Here is an 18704-nt window from a genome sequence, read left to right on the forward strand (position 1 = left end):
TATGTATTTAGTCTGAAGCTGCTGATTCTTAAGAGAGTGCACAATAAAGCATGAAAAGATTTTATCTCTCCATAGAATAATTGGTTTAAATCACATCTAACACTTGGTATTTTAACTTATTTTCAGTTAACTCACCCAATCATCAATCAAAAAGATTACATACTAGAAATAAGACCCTGAACATTGGAAAAATGCAGATGGCATCTTTTATAAAACAACTACATCTCTCTTTATTCCAACAGCTCTTCAATGGAAAGGGACAATAAAAGGTCCCAGAGCTCCCAGTTTGGAGTGGGGGCTTGGGGGAATTTCCCTTGGTGACTGAGGGACATGCTGCACTTAAAAGAGATGCAAAGATCCAGGTTTGGGTGATTTTCCCCCCCTCATCTCCATATATAAATAGCAAGTACAAAATGCAACGTGCTCATCAAAAAGTGAACCCAGACATGAAATCTTTAAATAAAAGAATTAACAGATTTCCAACCACTCGTGCTCCTCTCCCCTTTGGCAAAGGCTGGTAGAGACTGTCCAAGAAACACCACGCACGTACCCAAATAGAAGCTCTCCACAGAGCCCATCTTTTCCACTCTCCCCTGTGTTTCCAAGAAGCTGCAGTTTTGACAGACAAGCTGTTGAATTTCACAACATGTTCACGAAATGAAAAAAGCGCAATCCTCGAGGAGGGATGGAATCCCACCTGCTTAAATTCTTTTTTGAGCTCACTCCATGGCCTGCTTGCTCCTCACTGCTCCAGTGTGCTTCACTCAATACACTCTTGAAAGAAGGGGGGGAAAATAGAATATGAATGTTTGCTTTTTTCTCCATTAAAAGTTATGAAATTAAAATAGCTTTAGGTACCCTGAGTGTTCACACAGCAATATCCAAAGGATGTGCCAATATCCTTTCAAAGACAAATTTAGGCTTCAATGTTGGTGCAGCTAAATACCCACATGAAAACAAATGGAACATTTTAAGTTTTAACTTTTCCTTCCTAATGCTTTTTCTTGCTCTCTCACTAGTAACTATTTTCCTAATCTTCCTTTTATAAAACAAGGATTAGAGGAATATTAGCATTCCACTGAACAGACCATTACTAACAGGAGTTGCTACAAGGCAGGGAGAGCCACAGGACTGGGCTCCTACATCTCACTTTTTATGGATGATTTTTAATATCCCTGTTTTGTCATCTATGGAATCACCTCTAATGTGCTTCACTTCATCCTGCTGGACGTGTTTGTGGGATTAATTAATTAAAACAAGGTGAAATTTTGTTTTCTCTGCATGTTGGCATCAATTGATAACCGTTGTGAGAGGATTGCTGTGCTGTCACAGGAGGAGTGTGTAAAGAGCAACACTGTCTGCCGAGAGAAGGAAAAATGCCTGAAAACAGATGTTGTCAAATAAAAGATAACCACGTAATAGCTCGGAACAAACCAAAAAACCCTAATCCAGTCCCCTTCTGAGTAGAGGGAGTTACCTCCACTGCAACTTTTACTTTAGTCTGGTTTCACGTCATAAATAAAAGAGACTTAGGTGCTGTTATTTTGTCTCACATCAGAGAAAAAGCAAGTGTAAGAGTGCCAGCAGGACAGGGAAATAGGAAAAAAAAAAAGGATATTGGGAAAACTGGATTGGAAACTTAATGTACTTATTTATGTACTAAATATCATAAATACAATATTTACTATATACAGTCATAGAATCATCAAGGTTGGAAGAAACCTTTAAGAGCATCAAACCCAACCATCAATTCAGCACTGCCACTATAACTCCTATACCCCTAAAATATATATATAGAAAATACCTCATTTACATTGTAAGTTATATGTTGTACTATGCAAAAACTAATAATGTATACTAGATATTCTATAATTTATATACTGTGAGTATCATACATAATATATAATAAAGAATAATATGCTTATATATAATAATATATGTCAACAAGACAGTAATATTAAATATATGAATAACAGTTGTTTTCATATCTATATATATTTATTATTGATATATTATTATTATTAATAATATGTACTACATTGTATTTGTATCATATTGTATTATATATAGTCTATTATACTATACTGCACTATACTGGATATTGGGAAAATTTCTTCACCAAAAAGGTAAAAAAGGAAGAGAAGAGAAGAGAAGAGAAGAGAAGAGAAGAGAAGAGAAGAGAAGAGAAGAGAAGAGAAGAGAAGAGAAGAGAAGAGAAGAGAAGAGAAGAGAAGAGAAGAGAAGAGAAGAGAAGAGAAGAGAAGAGAAGAGAAGAGAGCAGTGGAGAGGGAACAGAACCCAGAGTTTGGACCCAAAGAGAAGAAATCAGGCCAGGGCAGAGGAGAACTGGTTAGAATAGAAAGGCCTGGATCAGCCCCTACCCAAACACAACCTTACAGAACACAACAGAACAGGGTGGAGCAGAAAACACCTGAATGGGCCAGCCAGCCCCACAACCAAAGCCAAAGGTGTGCCCCTCTCACCACCTCAAAACACCAAGCACCCCACAGGCCCCCTCCACAGTGTCCACCCATCCAAACTCTAAGCTGGTGTGGAAACTCTTCTCCCTCTCAACATCTCCTTGAGCCTGCTACCTGACTTCCATCCTCTCCCTCCTGCTGGGGGAAGGCAGGCTCCTGCTGTCCACCCTTGGATCGTGGCAGCTCTCTCAGCTTGTCAGAATGCCAAAGGGACATGCCACAGGTACACACAACCTTCCTCAATGACAGCTGTCCTTGATGACACCATTCCTCAAACACCTTCCTGCCCTGGCCACCTGAATCACCCAGGCTGATGTCACCCATCCTGCTATTGCCAGTACAACGTGACCACTGCTGGCAGACCTGCCAGTAGCAAACAAGGGAAAACCCCACACCATGCACCCAGAGCGTGTTCTCACCTGTCCCAGGCTCCCTCCTCACCCCTGTGCTCCAGCAACACCAGGGCTGAGCGGACTGTGGCCAGCTGTGCTGTGCACCCAGTGTTGGGCTGATCCAGATCTCATCCTCTGAGCATCCTCAGGCAGGGCCTCACTGCTCGGGGTTTGTGCTGTTTGGCACCTCGGCGCACCAGGAACACCAAATACAGCCAGCTCTGCTCCATCACTCCACCACTGGCCGTCTGCCAGCCTCCTTCTCTTCATCCTCCTTCTCTTCATCCTCCTCATCATGCTCTTCAAACTCCTCTTCATCCTCCTCCTCCTCTTCCTCTTCATCCTCCTCCTCTCCAAATGCCTCCTCTTCACTCTCCTTCTCTTTTGCCTCCTTCTCACCTCACCTTACTGCAGAAAACGGGCACCTACCATAGAGGATGATGCTGGCGTTGGTGTTGCCCAGCTGGTTCGTGGCCACGCACGTGTAGTTGCCGTAGTCCTTCTCCGAGACGTTGAAGAAGGTCAGCGTGGACAGGCGGCCCTTGCTCTCGATCCGCACTCCCTCCAGCCCGTTTGCTAACCTGCAGAGAAACACCATAGCAGTGCTGGGAGAACAGGGCTGGGGTGGATCTTACCCCTTCCTGGACACTCTGCTTCCCACCAGCCAACACCACTGTACACCCACATGTTCCCCCACTGGACTTGTGCATCCCAGTTTTGAAGACAAACTCTCCATTCCACTCTCCATCCAGCCTGACCCCAGTGTCCCACAGCCACCATCCCTGGGAGAAACAGCTCTGGGGTTTCCTCAGCCCTCAGCTGAGCACCCACCAAAACGAGTTGATCCCAGCCTTTTTGTGTCGCCACATTTCTCTTCACAGAGAAAAGCAAGGCACAGTTCTTCCCAAGAACATTTCTGGGTTTCACATTCTTTGAACATCAGATAAAGAAAGCACAATTCTTATCTCATTTGCTGTGCCTGTGTTGTGCCAAAATAGAATGCAATATGAAGATTGTTTACCCAGAGTGATGGTGTTTTGTTTCCTTGGCCTATCAGGGCCAGGTGTGTGTGTGTGTGTCAGGACTGTCGGCTGACAGTCACGAGATGAGTGCAGTTGTGTGCAGGGTTGAGTGCTTGGCAGATTCAGTTTAGATGTAATGCTATATAGTGCAATATAGTAGAATAATATAGTATAATAAAGGAATTAATTAGCCTTCTGATAAGATGGAGTCCTCCTCATCATTCCTCCTTTGTTGGGGACCCCTGCAAATACCATATTTTTCCACATAATGGCCTCAGACACTGCCACCTCCCTCCACCTCCTCACCTTGTCACCCTGTTGCAGTGTGTTTTTATTTTGCAGGTTAGTGTTTGATTTGTTGTTTGGCAGTTTTTTGGGCTTTTTTCCCCCTGCTTTTAGAGTGACACAGACTTGTCTTTGTTATTGAATTGAGCCAGGTGTTGGTTTATCTCTTTGCTACTTAGCTACTTTTCTGCCAAGTTTCAAACCCCTTCCTCCCACAACCAGTTGTTAACCCCTCCTGTCCCAAGCAGTTTTTTCCCCTTTTACCCCTTGCCCTTGTGTTCCACCCCCAGTGCCTTTGATTACTTGAACATTGTATCCTCCCTTGAGACCTGCCCCCCCTTATAAGCTGTTGTTTGCCCCCAGCTCATTGCCTGGGACCCCGAGACTTGGGGAGTGTAACATCAAATAAAGGAACTCAGTGGCACCCAGGCCCATGCTGTGCCTTTTTGTTCTGCGCTGCACCTCCACTGGTAACTGGGATTTTGTGGAGCCCTGAAAGAGGGGGACTGTCACCCCCCTACTGTCACCATCTAGCCGGGACGTGTGACATCACCCCAAGGCTGTGGCTGCCCTCTGCAGCCCCTCACCTGGTGTCCTCCTTGAACCACTGAAACTCCGCCACAGGGACAGCCGAAGCCTCGCACTGCAGGATGCCCTTCTGGCCCACCGAGGCGCCCGTGTTCTTGGCGTTGGAGATGTACGGCGGGTCTGCAGAGACACCTAGATGTGTCACACTGGCCCAGGTGCACCCACCTCCCACCATTCATTCCCCTGTGCCCTGCACTCACAGTTGACAGTAACTTTGACTTTCCGCACGTCCGGGACGGCCACGTCGTTGACGGCGCTGCATTCGTACTCCCCGGACTGCTCCCGTGTGATGCCCGTGATCTCCAGGTACTCGTCCTCACTCACAAAGGTCTGCCCTGGGGGATGTACTGAACGTGTGACACTGTCACCCGTGGACACCAACACCAGGAAATTCCCTGTGCCCCTGCCCCGACACCCCTGCCTGGGCATCTGGCATCCCCTTCACCCAGGAAGCACTTGACAAGCGCCCTCAGCCCCATCCCAGGTCAGCACCTCTGACTGTGAGTCACCTTAATGCCACCCTGGCCACGTCTACAGGGACAACCATGCATCCCACGCAGGCCAGGATGGCCCCTCCTCAGACCCAGGCAGTTCTTCCACCAAGCAAGGGCTCACCTTTCCCAGAGAGGTGCCGCCACGTGACGGTGGGCTCCGGTCTCCCAAAGGCCAGGCACATGAGGGTCACGCTGCTGCCCTCGTTCACGGTGATGTCTGACGAGATGTTGACAATCTGGGGGGGCACTGCAAGACATAAAGGCCACCAAAGGCGCCATCAATACACCAGCTTGCCAGGCGCAGGTGGGAGGCCCCAGCCATGAGACCTGTCCCATCGTGTGATGCTGTGTCCCCTCTGTTGCCCTGTCCAGTCAGCAATTCCATGTCTCCAAATCAGTGTCTTGGACTGGAGCCAAGCATGGATCTGGGGTGTGGAGGGGTCCACTCACTGTGCCAGCCCCCCCACTCTATGGCCCGATAACCAGCTCTCGTTATGGCCTGAGACAAGGCTCATATTTTAGCATATTTATTAAAGCTGTTTAAATTACTGAGCGTCTGCTCCTTCAATACCGGCCAGGGTGATTTATATTACTCTATCCCCAGATACTCCATCTAATAAATAACTTGGCAATCTCCGTACCCATAAATATCCCTGGCCATGGCAAAAAGCAATTAAAGCTCACTTGCCGATGCTGCTTCCTGGCACTCTGGGCTGTCGGACACAACCCCCTAAAGGGTTTGCACCCCAGGGAGTAAATGAGGCCATATTTAACAACCCTCCCCAAATGAGACACCATACCTACAATGCCAGAAAGGATGCCCTGTGCCCCCTCCCCAAGCACACAATGTGCTGAAAGCCCAGGTCAAGTGGCATTAGATGCCCAACCCTTGTACGCAGGTCCCTCCTGCACTGCTGGGATTCCAGGATAATCACCTGAAAACCACTGTGGCCAACACCAGCACTGCCTGCAAGGGCAAGTGGGGCTGTCTGGCTCTCCTTGCACCCCCAGGGAAGCTCTCCTCACACTCCCAGGGAGATTCTCCTCTCTCCTGGCGTGGGAGAGGCGGCACAGCAGGATGAGCCATGGCAAAGATGCAGTGCGGTCTCTGCAGCCCTATGGGTTCTGCAAAGCAGTAAATTTCCCAGCAACTTGACACATTAATATAGAAGTACAGTCTGTTATAGCAGAGGGAGATTGTCTGAGTCCTTCAGGGGAAAGCAGCAATCCAAAAATGAAAAGTGTGTGCCGGCAACTGCTGGAAAACGTAGTTAACGCTCGGAGCAGAACCGGCCAACTCCAACAGTGCAGCCACAATGAGCTGCAGGAAGGCTGTAAATGGCCCTTCCTCACTCAGACAAGATAACACTAATCCATATTACCAGCATCCTTGCACCTCTCCCCTCCAGTAACAGCTCCTCAAACTGGTACCAGGAACATCTGAAAACTACAAGAACATCCAGGACAAAGGTTCCCACAACTGCGGCATTTTTCATCTGCTCCTGAGCCCTGCAAACCAGCATTCCTTGTGAGCAGTTTTGGTCTGAGATGACATCACTATCACTAGTGGATGCTGAGACCTTGGGATGCCACCCCTGCTCCAGATGGCAGCCTGTCTCTTCCTTGTGTGATTTTGCCTGCAGATGCTGGACTAGAGTGATGATTTGTGATGCAGGGCATCAGCAAAAGCAGTCAACGTTCTATTCTTGCCCTCCCAGACACCTCCAGTTCAAGGCTGGCATCCCTTTCCTGTTCTCTGAGTCCCAAACCACAAGTACAAAATGAGATGCAGAAACTGGTGCTCTGGGCACAGATGTGAGCCTGTCCCCCTCCTGGGCACAGAAACACTTTCACTCCTGCGGAAAAAATTACCACTACCCATAACCACTACAGTCCCAGTGCTCCCATTCGGAAAACCCCAAGCCATACAAACCCACATATCAGCCTGAAAGCCCTTCCCTTAGCAAAGGATGCTGACACAGACATGCCAGCAGGTCTCACAGTGGGGAACTGCATTTCCTGAACATCCAGAGGCAAGGGAAGCACGGCCGTGCTTCCACTGCCTGCCCTAATGCAATCAGGAACGTCCCTGCGAGCCAGAAGGGACACTCAGTGGAGGGACACCCATGGACAGCACGGGGACCCCACAGGGCAGCTCAATGGCTGTGACTGCGATCGTTGCCTACGAGGTTACCAGGACTTGGAGAAGGACATCAAAGGACCTTGATTGCGTTTGTATAGATCCCACTGACTGGGCTGTCAAGGATGGTGTCTCAAGGACACGCTGGTTTGCCGTGGGAGGAGCGGGTGGAAACTAGGGCCACTTAGGGATGCAGGCAGGGTGAATTTGATGGCAAATATGACATGTGGATAAAACCAGCCCTCAGCCACACCCTGTCAATACCATGAGATAGGGATGGCCAAGGCATGGCTGCCCTGACAAGCACATCCCACCAAAGCTGCCTTGTCTCAAGGTGGTGACAGCTTGGGATTGGTGCTGGTGTGGAGTCCAAAGGCTCTCCCAAACCCCATAGATTTCTCTTGGTCTCCTCTCAGGTCAGGCAGCCCTGGTAATGCCTTGCAGCCCTCCAGCATGACTGTGGGTGCTGCTCCTAGTCCTTTACCTGCTGATAGCATCCTTTCCCTGGATTATCTTTGGTTCTCTACATTTCCCTCTCTCTGCTCTATACAGCTGCAGTGAGAAAAACAGGGCAGAACACCATCTCTATCCCCTTTTATCCACAGTCCTTCCTCACAGAAGTCTACAACTATAAGCAGATTGAATAAAGAATAAATCCTGAGGAAGCGACGAGCAGCATGGTCTCACCGGAGCGACGAGTGGCGCGCAGAGGGTTTCGTCAGCCCTGCATAATATTAATCACAGGGAAGTTAATGCATAAGGTTTGGTAAGCCAAAAAATACATTTGCACTGTAATTTCTTGTTTGTTCCGAAAGCCGGTGAGAGAAATTGAATGTGAAAGCGATGCCACTAAATTCAATAACAATAAGCCTGTGATTTATCTCCATCCTTTACCACCCGAGACCTGCACTGCCTGATGCGCCAATCCACACTCTCTGTGGGACCTAGGCATGTGCCAGTGTCTGCCACCATCTGCGGGGACTGTGAGGTGCCATCCCTCCCCTCAGCTCACAGACTGGGCCCTATGGGGCTGGCCATGGGATCACACCTTGGTGACACTGCCATGGCCTGTGCAGTACTTGGGATACCTGTGGGACTCTCCCCAGTATGTTCCATCCCACCACCTGCTCTGGGCACCAGCGGTGTCTTTGCACTCATTGTCCCATCTGGGGACAAAAGCAACGGGAAAGCTCAGACCTGGAGAGCCACTACCAGATGTCAGAACTCAGTGCATCCCTCTGGGTGTCCAGAGTTGCCAGGACCCCGCCGGGGAGCTCGGAGACCCTGGCACACAGCCCAGAGCACCTGAGGGTTTGACTATGACCCCTGGAGCAAATTACCAGCTTTGTATGAGGATCTGAAAGTCACAGAAGTTTAAATAGTATAATAATAAAATTATCACAGGGTGGAAATGTAGATTTTAGGATTTTTGGAATGGGGGTTTTGGGGACAAGATGGAGGAACTTGCACATGTCCAGCCTTTCTTCTTCTTCTTCTTCTTGGTCTCATCTTCTGCTGTGATGCTGGCACTTTGGGATTGGTTTAGTATAGAAGCTCACTGTCTAACATAGGTATTGGAAAGTAATTGTAAACATTGTACACGTCGTTTTTAGTATAAAGAAATAACACTGCCCCAGGGGCAGGCAGAATGCCTGGACTGTCTTGCTGAGCTGACCTCAGCAGGGCAGGAGAAAATATTTTATAGATAAGATACAATAAACAACCTTGAGACAGAGAAATGAAGAGCTCTGACTCCTTCTTCAAGCGCCGGGCTGGGAAAAGAGACTTTCTAACCTTTCTTGGGGTCACTCTGACCAGCGAGAGACCCTGACAACCAGACACCCAAGGGTGAGGAGGGACGGTCCCTGCTCGCAGAGACGACTCTTCCCTGCTAAAGCACGCGGGGAACAAACAGCACCTCGGGAATGGCTGCGTGATCGGGGGCTGCACATGACGGTGACGCACACGACTGTGTGCAGGCTGACTCATCCCCAGAGTGCCCATCCCTACCCCAGCCACTCGCCGCCGTGGCCCTGGATTATTTTTAGCTGCCAGATCATTACTGCTGCACGCCTCGGAGCGGAGAGCCTGCATGAGCACAGTGGCTGACACATGCAACCGATGTCCCTCCTCCACATCATTAGCTCCTAATCCATTAAAAGAGATGTCTTCCTATGCTGCTGATAAGGGGAGATGATGGATAGCTATGGGTTCTTCAGACTGCCAGGCAACAGCCACTTGTCCACCCCTACTTGGGGCACAGGTCCCCATAGGGACAGCAGAGAGGGACATCCCATCTTCAGAGCTCTGAAGCCTCCATGGACACTGTCACACCTACAGCACATTGTGTTTCTGCCCTGGCACCTCCCTTTCCACCCCCTCTCACACATCTCCTATTTTGGGGAGATGCAGCGTTCATGCAGCTCCCTCGCCTCTGCAGCTGCAGTGTCCAGCTGTGTCCTGTGACAGGTGATGCTGTCACCAGCAGGGAGAGGGACTGCCACCCTAGCAGGGGTCGGATGCCTGCAGGAGATGACACTGCCTCCCTTCCCAGCACCCCAGCTGCCTATAGCCCCAGGCATCTGCAGCTCTGCACAAGCCTCCCCGGCACAGGCAGGATGGGGCTGTCAGAGGTGTCACTGTGCAAGGTCTCATTAGCGTACAGAAAGTCAGCACAAAGGAGGCAAATGTGCTGAAAACTCACATTTTGCCTGTGCCTTCCATCTCCCTCACTGATGAGAAGCACAGCAGGGTGGCACCGGGGCCTCCTCCAGTCCCTGTGTGTCTGCTGAAGGCACCAGCAATACGAGACCTTCCCTAGAACAGCTCCTGTCTGGGGCTGATGGCCTTAAATGGGGCACCTGAGAGCCAGCTCCCGGCTGGCAGATGGAAATTGATGTTTTCCCTCTCTCCAGCTCATTGCTTTCGGGGTTCAGGAGACACCTGCCAGGACACACAGGGTAACCCTGCGAAAATGCACCTCAATGTTCCCACGGGGGAACTGACTTGGTCAAAGAGGTGACATCAAGAGTTTTAACAACATGTTGCTGCTCAGCAGTGATGATGACCATCTCTGATCGAACCATTCTGGTGACAGCTCGGTCTGAGAGGCTCATCAGAGCTGATTTTATTGAGATAATGGATTAAGCACTTTTAAAAGCTACAGTTTGGTCAACAAAATGATTTTTGTCAAATTTCCCTGCCAAGCGAGCTGTGTGCCATGGCCTCACATTTTCTACAGGCACTCCATTTTGTTAATTTCGTCCTTTTCCCTTTGCTTGAGGTCTTGAACACCCTCTTTTCACAGCATTCCCCCAGTAAAACACCCTCTGTGGGATCTCAGTGGGATTTACAGGAAGGAACATGGCAAAAATTAAATACAGGCACTGAGCACCCTTTTCCAGGTGGAGTCACCTGACTGCTCGCAGTGCATCCTTTTTCTCAAGTTTTCATGTTGAGACAGGGAAAGCAATAAAACCGAAACTCACAGTGTTATACCTACTGTGTAACCACCTGTCAGTAAATTTATGAACAATTAGGAAGTGAGAGTGCTTCCCAGGGAGCTATTTGTGCACGAGCTAAAACGTTCTTTCTGTTCGGAAATATAATGGGGAAACAACTTCACCAGTTCTCCCTCCTCTTCCCCAGTTTTGTTTTTTTTGCAGTAATTAATCATCTGCTGCTGCTGCTGGTCCCTGTGGCACATCCTGATGGCTCCTTTTCACCAGTTTCAGGCAGCTTTGAGACTGGGAGCCCAAGGATGCTGTCCTTGGTGGACACCATCCTGCCCCTTTACCATTCTCCCATCTGGATTTTGGGCTGGCATGCCATGGGGCAGTGTCTGTTCCTGTCCGGGCAGTGTGTGCTGTTTTCTGCCTGCCACTCTGACTCTTCCTCCTTCCAGACCTTCCCCCTCTCCCTGCCCTCTCTCTTTCATTGCTCTTTCATTCCTCCCCTTTGCTGCCTCCTGCCCTTTTGATGCTCTGGTGCTTTTCTGGGTGTGCACATTTCCTTCTCTCTCTCCTTTGTTCTAGGGACTCTGCGCTTTTCTTCTCATCCTTTTTTTCTATTTTTTTCCCCCCCCTCTAGTTGCTTCCTTCTTCAAACTTTGCTATTCCTTCCAGATTTTCTTTAGGCTGCTTTGCTTTTGAATTCACTATCACATTGCTCCTGCATCACCTTCATTTGGCCGTTTTCACTCTCTTGCCCATCCTCTGCCTCTTCAGGGAGGAAAGAAAGTTGAGATAGGGGTCTGGCTGCAACTTTTCATCCAACCTTTTCTCTTTGGAGAAAAAGATCTCAATTGAGATTAAAAAAAGTTCTCAAATGTGGCCCTCTGAGAACCCTAAGGAGCCAGTTGTTATCACAAGGGAAAAATAAAAGTCTCAGTTTGGTTTTGAAACACTCATGGAGAAGCTACATCTGCACTGGTGCTGCTTTGAGAGGCTGGTGAGTGAGACACAGGACCAGCTCCAGGAGAGCATCCTTAGGTGCATTTGGATAAGACACCACGCAACCACACCCTATAAACAAAGGTCGTGGCCCTTCGAAACCTGTCCTGGTTCCCAGGGTGAGGAAAGCAGAAAACACAGAGACAGAAAATGGATTGTGCCAACCAGAAACAAGAGAAACAATTCCAACAGCTGGGAGAGGCTTCAGTATGGCGAGTAGGATCAAGGCAGTACAGGGAAGGGCTCTTTAAATAATCAGGAACAGAAAACATGGGAGAAATACCAAAGACCACCGTTAGGTAGGGATGGCCAGTACCAATGGTCACCACCAAAATCTCCACCAGAAGGGATCCCAAGCTCACAGCCTCTGCCAAAAAACTGACCCTGAGCTCCACATTTTGAACTGAAGTACAACTTGAAGCAGCCCAAGCCATGAAGGCAGGGCTGTGTCCTAACTAGGGTCTACCACACCCCTCACTCCAAAAACCATCCTGCAGCATGATGCCTTTAAGGTCTCTTGACTCCTCCTTGCAAGCCTGCACCTCCCAGGAGCTTTCCCTCTCACCTGTTTTGAGAGGTGGCCTCCACACTGCTCATCCCAGAGGCAGGAGGGCTCACCAAGGACCACCCCACTTCAGCTCCACTCCAGCCTTTATGACAAGAGGAGGATGGGGCGGCTCATCTTCTGCTTATATGAGCTTAAATTCCTGTTCTCTCTTCATCCCAAACTCTCCCCAGAACACACCAGCGTGCCATAAACACCACATCTATCTCTGAAAGCATCCATCCCTTCATCACGAGGCAGCTCCTGACAGAAAGAGGAAAAGGGAGACGACAAAAAACCCCCTCTGGCTTCCTGCCATCGACGCTGTTAACGGCTGTTGCAATGAACCAATGCAAGAGACATATTAATAGTGCTACTAAGAGACACATTTACTGTTGACGGCGATTCCCTGGCAGATTTATTGCTGGGTTGCTGGGAGGGAAGGCCGGGCCCCTCAGTAGCACAATTAAAACCCAATTGAACACGGGCACAAAGAATCAATACTCTCTCCGGCCAACTTATAGTTTTGCAAAATACAAATAGAAATTAATTGACCTGAATATAGTTGCTAACTGGTCATTACTGCATGTTTGGCATCCTGCTGGCACAGTGAGGGCAAAAAACAGAGGACAGACCTAAACCTCAGTTTTGAGGCCAGAAACAGGGCTTTGCTCCCATCCCTGTAAAGTGTGTGCTCTGCTTACAGAAACAGCCAGGACTAAATCCATCTTTGGAAAATCATTCCTTTCCTCTCAGCACTGAGCAAAGGACTGTGCGTTGTTCATCCTCACAAAAATCACAATTTAGCCACCAAGGAACTGCAGAGGAGCTGAATTATAGAATGCCTTGGGTCAGAAGTGACGTTAAAGATCATCTCGCTCCATCCCCTGCCATGGACAGGGACACCTTCCACTAGACCAGGTTGCTCCAACCTGACCTTGAACACTTCCAGGGATGGGGCAGCCACAGCTTCTCTGAGAAACCTGTGCCAGGACCTCACCACCCTCACAGGAAAGAATTTCTTTATATCCAGCCTAAATTTCCTCTCTTTCAGATTGTACCCATTATTCCTTTTAACTACAATTCCTGATGAAGAGTCCCCCTTGACTTCTTTGTAGGTTCCTCCAGATACTGGATGGCTGCTATGGCATCTCCACACAGGCTTTTCTTCCTCAGGCTGAACCAGGAACAGAGCACAGGAGGATTTGCCTCTCTCATCACCACCTTCAAAGGCACCTACAGATGGATTTTCTCAGCTGGGCAAACCATGTGGCTTGAGCTTAACTCATTGAAAGGGAAGTACAGACAGTGCTCAGCATGGAGCACTTGACCTGTGCCTGCACCCCCAGTTCCTCTCATGCTTCCCTCCAGCTGTGCAGAAGTGACACTGCTGAGAACCACAGTCATCGCTGCGGTGGGAGCAATTCAACAGGACTTGCTCACACCAGGAAAAAAAACTTTCCCCAGCAGAGTTAGGAATGCCTCACCACCAGACCATCACTCTGGACATAAACTCTCTCTCACCTTCACCTGGCTGTGCCTGGCAGGTGCCTGCATCACCCTGAGAAAGGGGTGAGGGCAGCGGGTGCTGAGCACCGCCGCCAGTTCACCTGATTTCATTAGGTGCAAAGCACTCGGGTACTTCACCGCTGTTGACTGGATGGATTAGCATGATTAGAGAGCAGACAGGATAAACAGATTAAACCTCAGATGGACAGCTCACACACAGCTCGAAAAGGAGGAGAGGGACAGCTCTGAACAAGGAGATGGAGGGATGCTCCCAGTGGATCTCCTCTCCCCTCTTCCCGAGGTGACCACTCCCCTTCTTCACCACAGTCTGGTGCACACAATCTGGGGTTTCCCAACACATTCCTACAGCCACCAGGCAGGAAAACCTGTTGGATGGGTGACCACAATCAACCCCTGCCTCTAGCCAATGAGAAGGGTACATAAATACATACATAACTCTGTTGGGGGCTTCTCAGAGATGTGTCGAGGCTGAGAAAGTTTTCAGATTTGCTCATTGCAAAATCAATACCCATCAGCTGTTTGAAATTAAAGGAAAGATTAGGTCCTGGTTTTATACACGCTTTATTGTATTCCGAGAGCTTTCTACTCAGCCAAATAAATCTTCTTTAAGAGGATTAGGAAACTTTCATTATCTTTATCTAACCTGAACTAACACTAACTCTGAAAAATTAATCTAGAGACCGGACAAAAGCCAGTAGCTGGTGCAAAGCCGCAAGAATCGAGAGGCAGCATCCATCAGAGAGCTACTGGTCCCTCTGATCTGCCAGCACCTGGATTCCCCCATCAGAACAACCTCAGAACACTGCTTTGCAGCCCAACAGCATCTGCTATATTAATACACTTGCCTATGAAGCCCTGTGCCAAGAGCCCTTCATGGCCCCACAGAGATTTTGACCTCTTTCCCAAAAGCACAGAGCCTTGTGCTGCTGGGATCTGCTTCTCCTCTGTGCCTAGCAGCACGTTGCTCTTGGCTCTCTTGAAGCATCTTCAAACACCTGCTTGAGCACCTTACTAACAAATCCCCGATGGAGCGAACTGAGCAACACGGTTCCAAGCAGTGGAGACAAGTCAAATTCACAGCACAGACAGGCAAAGGGGGAATAAAGAAGAGCTCAGCAGCCCCACTGCCAGTTCTCAGGTGTCCTCTGCCCCATGTGACGACTGCACAACACAGCAAGGCTGAGACAATGCACGCTCATCTCCTCCCTGGCATGGTGGGCACTTGTCCACACCACTGTTCCCATGCCATGCAATCTCTGAAGCAGCTCCAACTCAACTATCAAGAGGGCCTCCAAACCCTTCCCAAGTCCAGGCAGCCTCCCAGACCAAACCACCCAGCAACAGCATGAGGCACGTTCAGACCTACCTTGCACGATGAGATGGACACGTGAAGTCTTGGGGTGATTGTCTGTCTGCACAGAGCAGGTGTAGGGGCCCTCATCGTAAATGTCCACGTTGTGTATCTTGATGCTGTACTGGGTCTTGGTGTTGGACAGGATGACCACACGGTTGTCTATAGACCACTTGTCATTGCCGGCATACAGGATGGTGCTGCGGTTCAGCCACGCTACCCGCGTGACCCGGTCATCCACAGTACACCTGGAGGGGACACACAGAGGGTCACACGCCTGGAATGGGACACACACAGAGCGTCCCGGCTCCCAAAAAGGGATGGGAGCAGGATGGGAGGGTGGCTCCCCAGCTCTGCCAGCACGGAGATGCTGCATGCTGCGGCCGTGCTCCGTTTCCACATCCCCCACCACGTGAGATTTCACATAAACAGTGGGTTCACCAGAAATAAAACCTCCCTTTTTCTTTTACACACAACTGGGGAACCACAGACAAAATCCCCATTGTTTGACCTCTGCAAGTCAGGCGGACCATTTCTTCTCACCCACCTCCACAGCCCCCCTTGCTTTTTCTGTGCACTGAGAATTCCAGATGAAGCTGTAAAATGTGCTGACAGTTCAGCTTGTTGGCACAGCCCTCGAGCCATCCCCGGGGTGATAAACACCCCCACTGCTGGGGACAGGGGCCACAGCACATGCACAGGGAGAGGGGAAGAAGAGAAACAGCCGGAGACGGCCAAGCCAGCTCATGGGGAAGGGAAGGGAACATTTGGATAAGCAGCTGTAAATCCTAGAAGTGCATTGAAAACACAACGCGGTCGTTTCCATTATTTATTTCCTGCCTGGCTCCCACCCTCCCTGCTCTGAGATGTGCAGGAGCTCAGCAGCTCCGGTCCACGGCGCTGAGTTACACTTGGCAAGGAATGGGATGGGGGGGAAGGGAATTAAAATGTTCCTGGAAAACATGGCTTTTTCATACTTTTTGATAGATTCTTCTCCATCTATCTACATGTGGCCTTCTCTGCTGCTGCTGCTGCCATGGTATCTGCAGCAAAAGCTCTGAGTGTTTGGTTAAATTAAGAGCCCAGCATCCCTTGGGAGCTTCACCTTTGCCATTTGAGGACCAAGCTAGGGAAGCTTTCTCTAGGCATGAAAAGAAAAAAAGGGGAAATCAACTAGACATGAGCTAGTGCCAGCAGTAGCAGACCTGCTGCAGCTTTGTCCAGCCAAGATCGTAGGAAAAGGCACCTACAGTCAATCAAGGAACTCGTGCAAGTCCCTCTCCACATGCCTGTAAATTCAGAGAGCAGCTGGGAGGCTGTTCCTGTCCTCATCCCCATTGCAGTGCCTCTCCTGCCCAGGCACTGGGGGTGTTATATGCCTCCCTTGCTGAGATTGCAGAGCATCACCTCGATCGAGATTATTAATCGGGCGCAGGAAAGGGGCGATACTTGGCATGTTTGAGGGTCCCCCCGGGTGCTCGGTTCAGAGGAACGAGCCATATATTCTCCTGCAAACAAGTAATTTTCCCCTTGCAGGAGCTGTACGTCTCTGCCAGCCACAGCACGTATGGACGCCGGGAAAGACGGATGGTGCTCCACGCCTGCCGTGGCACTGCTGGCACGAGGGGACCCTGCCTGGTGTCAGACATGCCCTGGTGCCAGCTCAGCTCTGCCAGACCAGGGCAGCCTTGTGCCCACAGACAGCATTGTCCTTGTCAGGAAACCGAGCCCTCTCTTCCTTCAAATTAACTGGGGGAGAGCTAAGCACAGCCAAGTAAAGTTCGGCCCTGGGGGATTCCAGTCTAGTGGACTATTACTGCTGTCTCACTTCATTATAATGAATAATAAAGAGATACTTACACACGGCTTCTGTAAATTATTCATTGCGTGCACTGAAAAATCAGGGCAGCAATATGTAAAACAGACAACTTGCATGTCTGCGCTCATATAAATATCCAGACTACAGCCCTGCGAGGTACTCTCGGGTCCCCTCATTAGGGGTGAAGCACAAGGACTCGGGTTTGAAGTGACAGGGATGAGACGCTCGTGCCGGCGCTGAGTACGTTCCACTGTCGCCGCCCAGCTTTGGCTGGTGCATATGGGATGTGCTTCCTGAGGAGATCTGGGGCCGGTCCAGGACACCTGAGAACTGGGGTGGTTCATTCTGCATTTACATCTCACACTTACATGTCAGAGCTGCACTGCATGAGCACCGAGGGATGCCCCCGGCTGGACATTCACAGGAGGGAGGGCAAGGACAGCATCCCCCTGCCTTGTCCGTGGTGCTGGTGACTGGTACTGCCCTCAAAACCACTTGGAATGAGCAGGAAGCAGCAACTTGGAGACCTTTGTAACAAATCCATGCCAAGAGCAAGGAGGCAAAGGCTCCTTTTTCCCACCCCTCCAGCCCACTCTTCAGTCACTGCCGCTCAATAGCAAATTTAGGACCAAGTCTCTTCAGCTTTGTGCAGCATCATGCTCCTCTCCACTGGAGCCCAGACTGTTCCCTGCAGCTACAGACAGCCAGACAAAAAAACAGCCCTCCTGCACCTCCTGGGAACGTGTCAGAACCGCCATCAGCAGAAAAGCTCCATCCATCAGCTGGCACAGAGCACATGGCATTCCTGCAGGCACCTTCTCAACTAACCTCACTTTCCCACCACCAGTTTTCCCATGCCCTGGCAATTGGGACTACAAAGAGAATACTGATGGATGCCCTGGCATAAGGATCACCTCATCAGCTTCTTTACCTGTCTGGGAAAGTGATCTCCATTAGCTGCTAAGCTGACGGCACTTGCCTGTCTGCTGAGCAGTCTTTGCTCCCCATTTCCAATTGACCAGGATTATGATAATGTCTCCAGTAAGCAAACAGGTAAAGAGACTTCTGCAAAGTGTTTAGATAAAGCAGACAAGCTCTGACAAAGCTGGATAATAAAGCAGGCCAGGAGGTTTTCCCTTGAAGGGATCTAATTAAAACCAAAGACAAACCCCCATTAACAGTTTCCTGAAGGCACCGTATCCATCTCCAGAAACTGCCTTACCAGTCCAGAAGGGACAAAAGACAATAAAGCACCTGTCACATGGGAGGGAAATAAACTTATCCTGGCTCTGCAGTTCACCTGGAGAAAGCCCACCAGCAAGGCACGGGGAATATCTTGGGAATGATATTGTCAGCCCCCAGCATACGCTGCATCCCAGCTCCCCCACGCATCCCTTCTTTGCACAATGTGACCAGTGCCATCAGCTCCTCCATCTCTGCATCCCACTTACATCCTCATTGCCTCTGAGTAGAGACTTTTCACCATCTGTAACCCTTCAGCTGCCTCCAACCACTGCTGCTCTCCTCCAGAGTGGCTGGGGAGCTTTGGATGCCAGGCTTTGCTGGAGCTTCCCACAATCAATGTTCACAATGATACATGTGGGCTCT

The 18704-nt window shown here is 49.7% G+C and overlaps 1 protein-coding gene across 5 annotated transcripts in view; it reads right to left on the minus strand.

Annotated features, from left to right (window-relative positions):
• The window catches only part of LOC118695693 (opioid-binding protein/cell adhesion molecule homolog), a 309233-nt gene that overhangs the window by 9756 nt on the left and 280773 nt on the right, over window positions 1-18704 (minus strand). For 3 of the 5 annotated variants that reach the window (XM_036397403.2, XM_036397401.2, XM_036397405.2), the window contains 5 exons: window positions 15293-15525; window positions 5383-5508; window positions 4968-5114; window positions 4767-4887; window positions 3302-3453 (listed from right to left, as the gene is read on the minus strand). In XM_036397403.2, coding sequence (XP_036253296.1) covers window positions 3302-3453; window positions 4767-4887; window positions 4968-5114; window positions 5383-5508; window positions 15293-15525 — 779 coding nt within the window. The remainder of the gene's footprint in view (window positions 1-3301; window positions 3454-4766; window positions 4888-4967; window positions 5115-5382; window positions 5509-15292; window positions 15526-18704) is intronic. The other 2 variants (XM_036397404.2, XM_036397402.2) reach the window with 1 other exon arrangement.

This window comes from Molothrus ater, chromosome 22, assembly GCF_012460135.2.
Source record: "Molothrus ater isolate BHLD 08-10-18 breed brown headed cowbird chromosome 22, BPBGC_Mater_1.1, whole genome shotgun sequence".
Lineage (NCBI taxonomy): Eukaryota > Metazoa > Chordata > Aves > Passeriformes > Icteridae > Molothrus > Molothrus ater.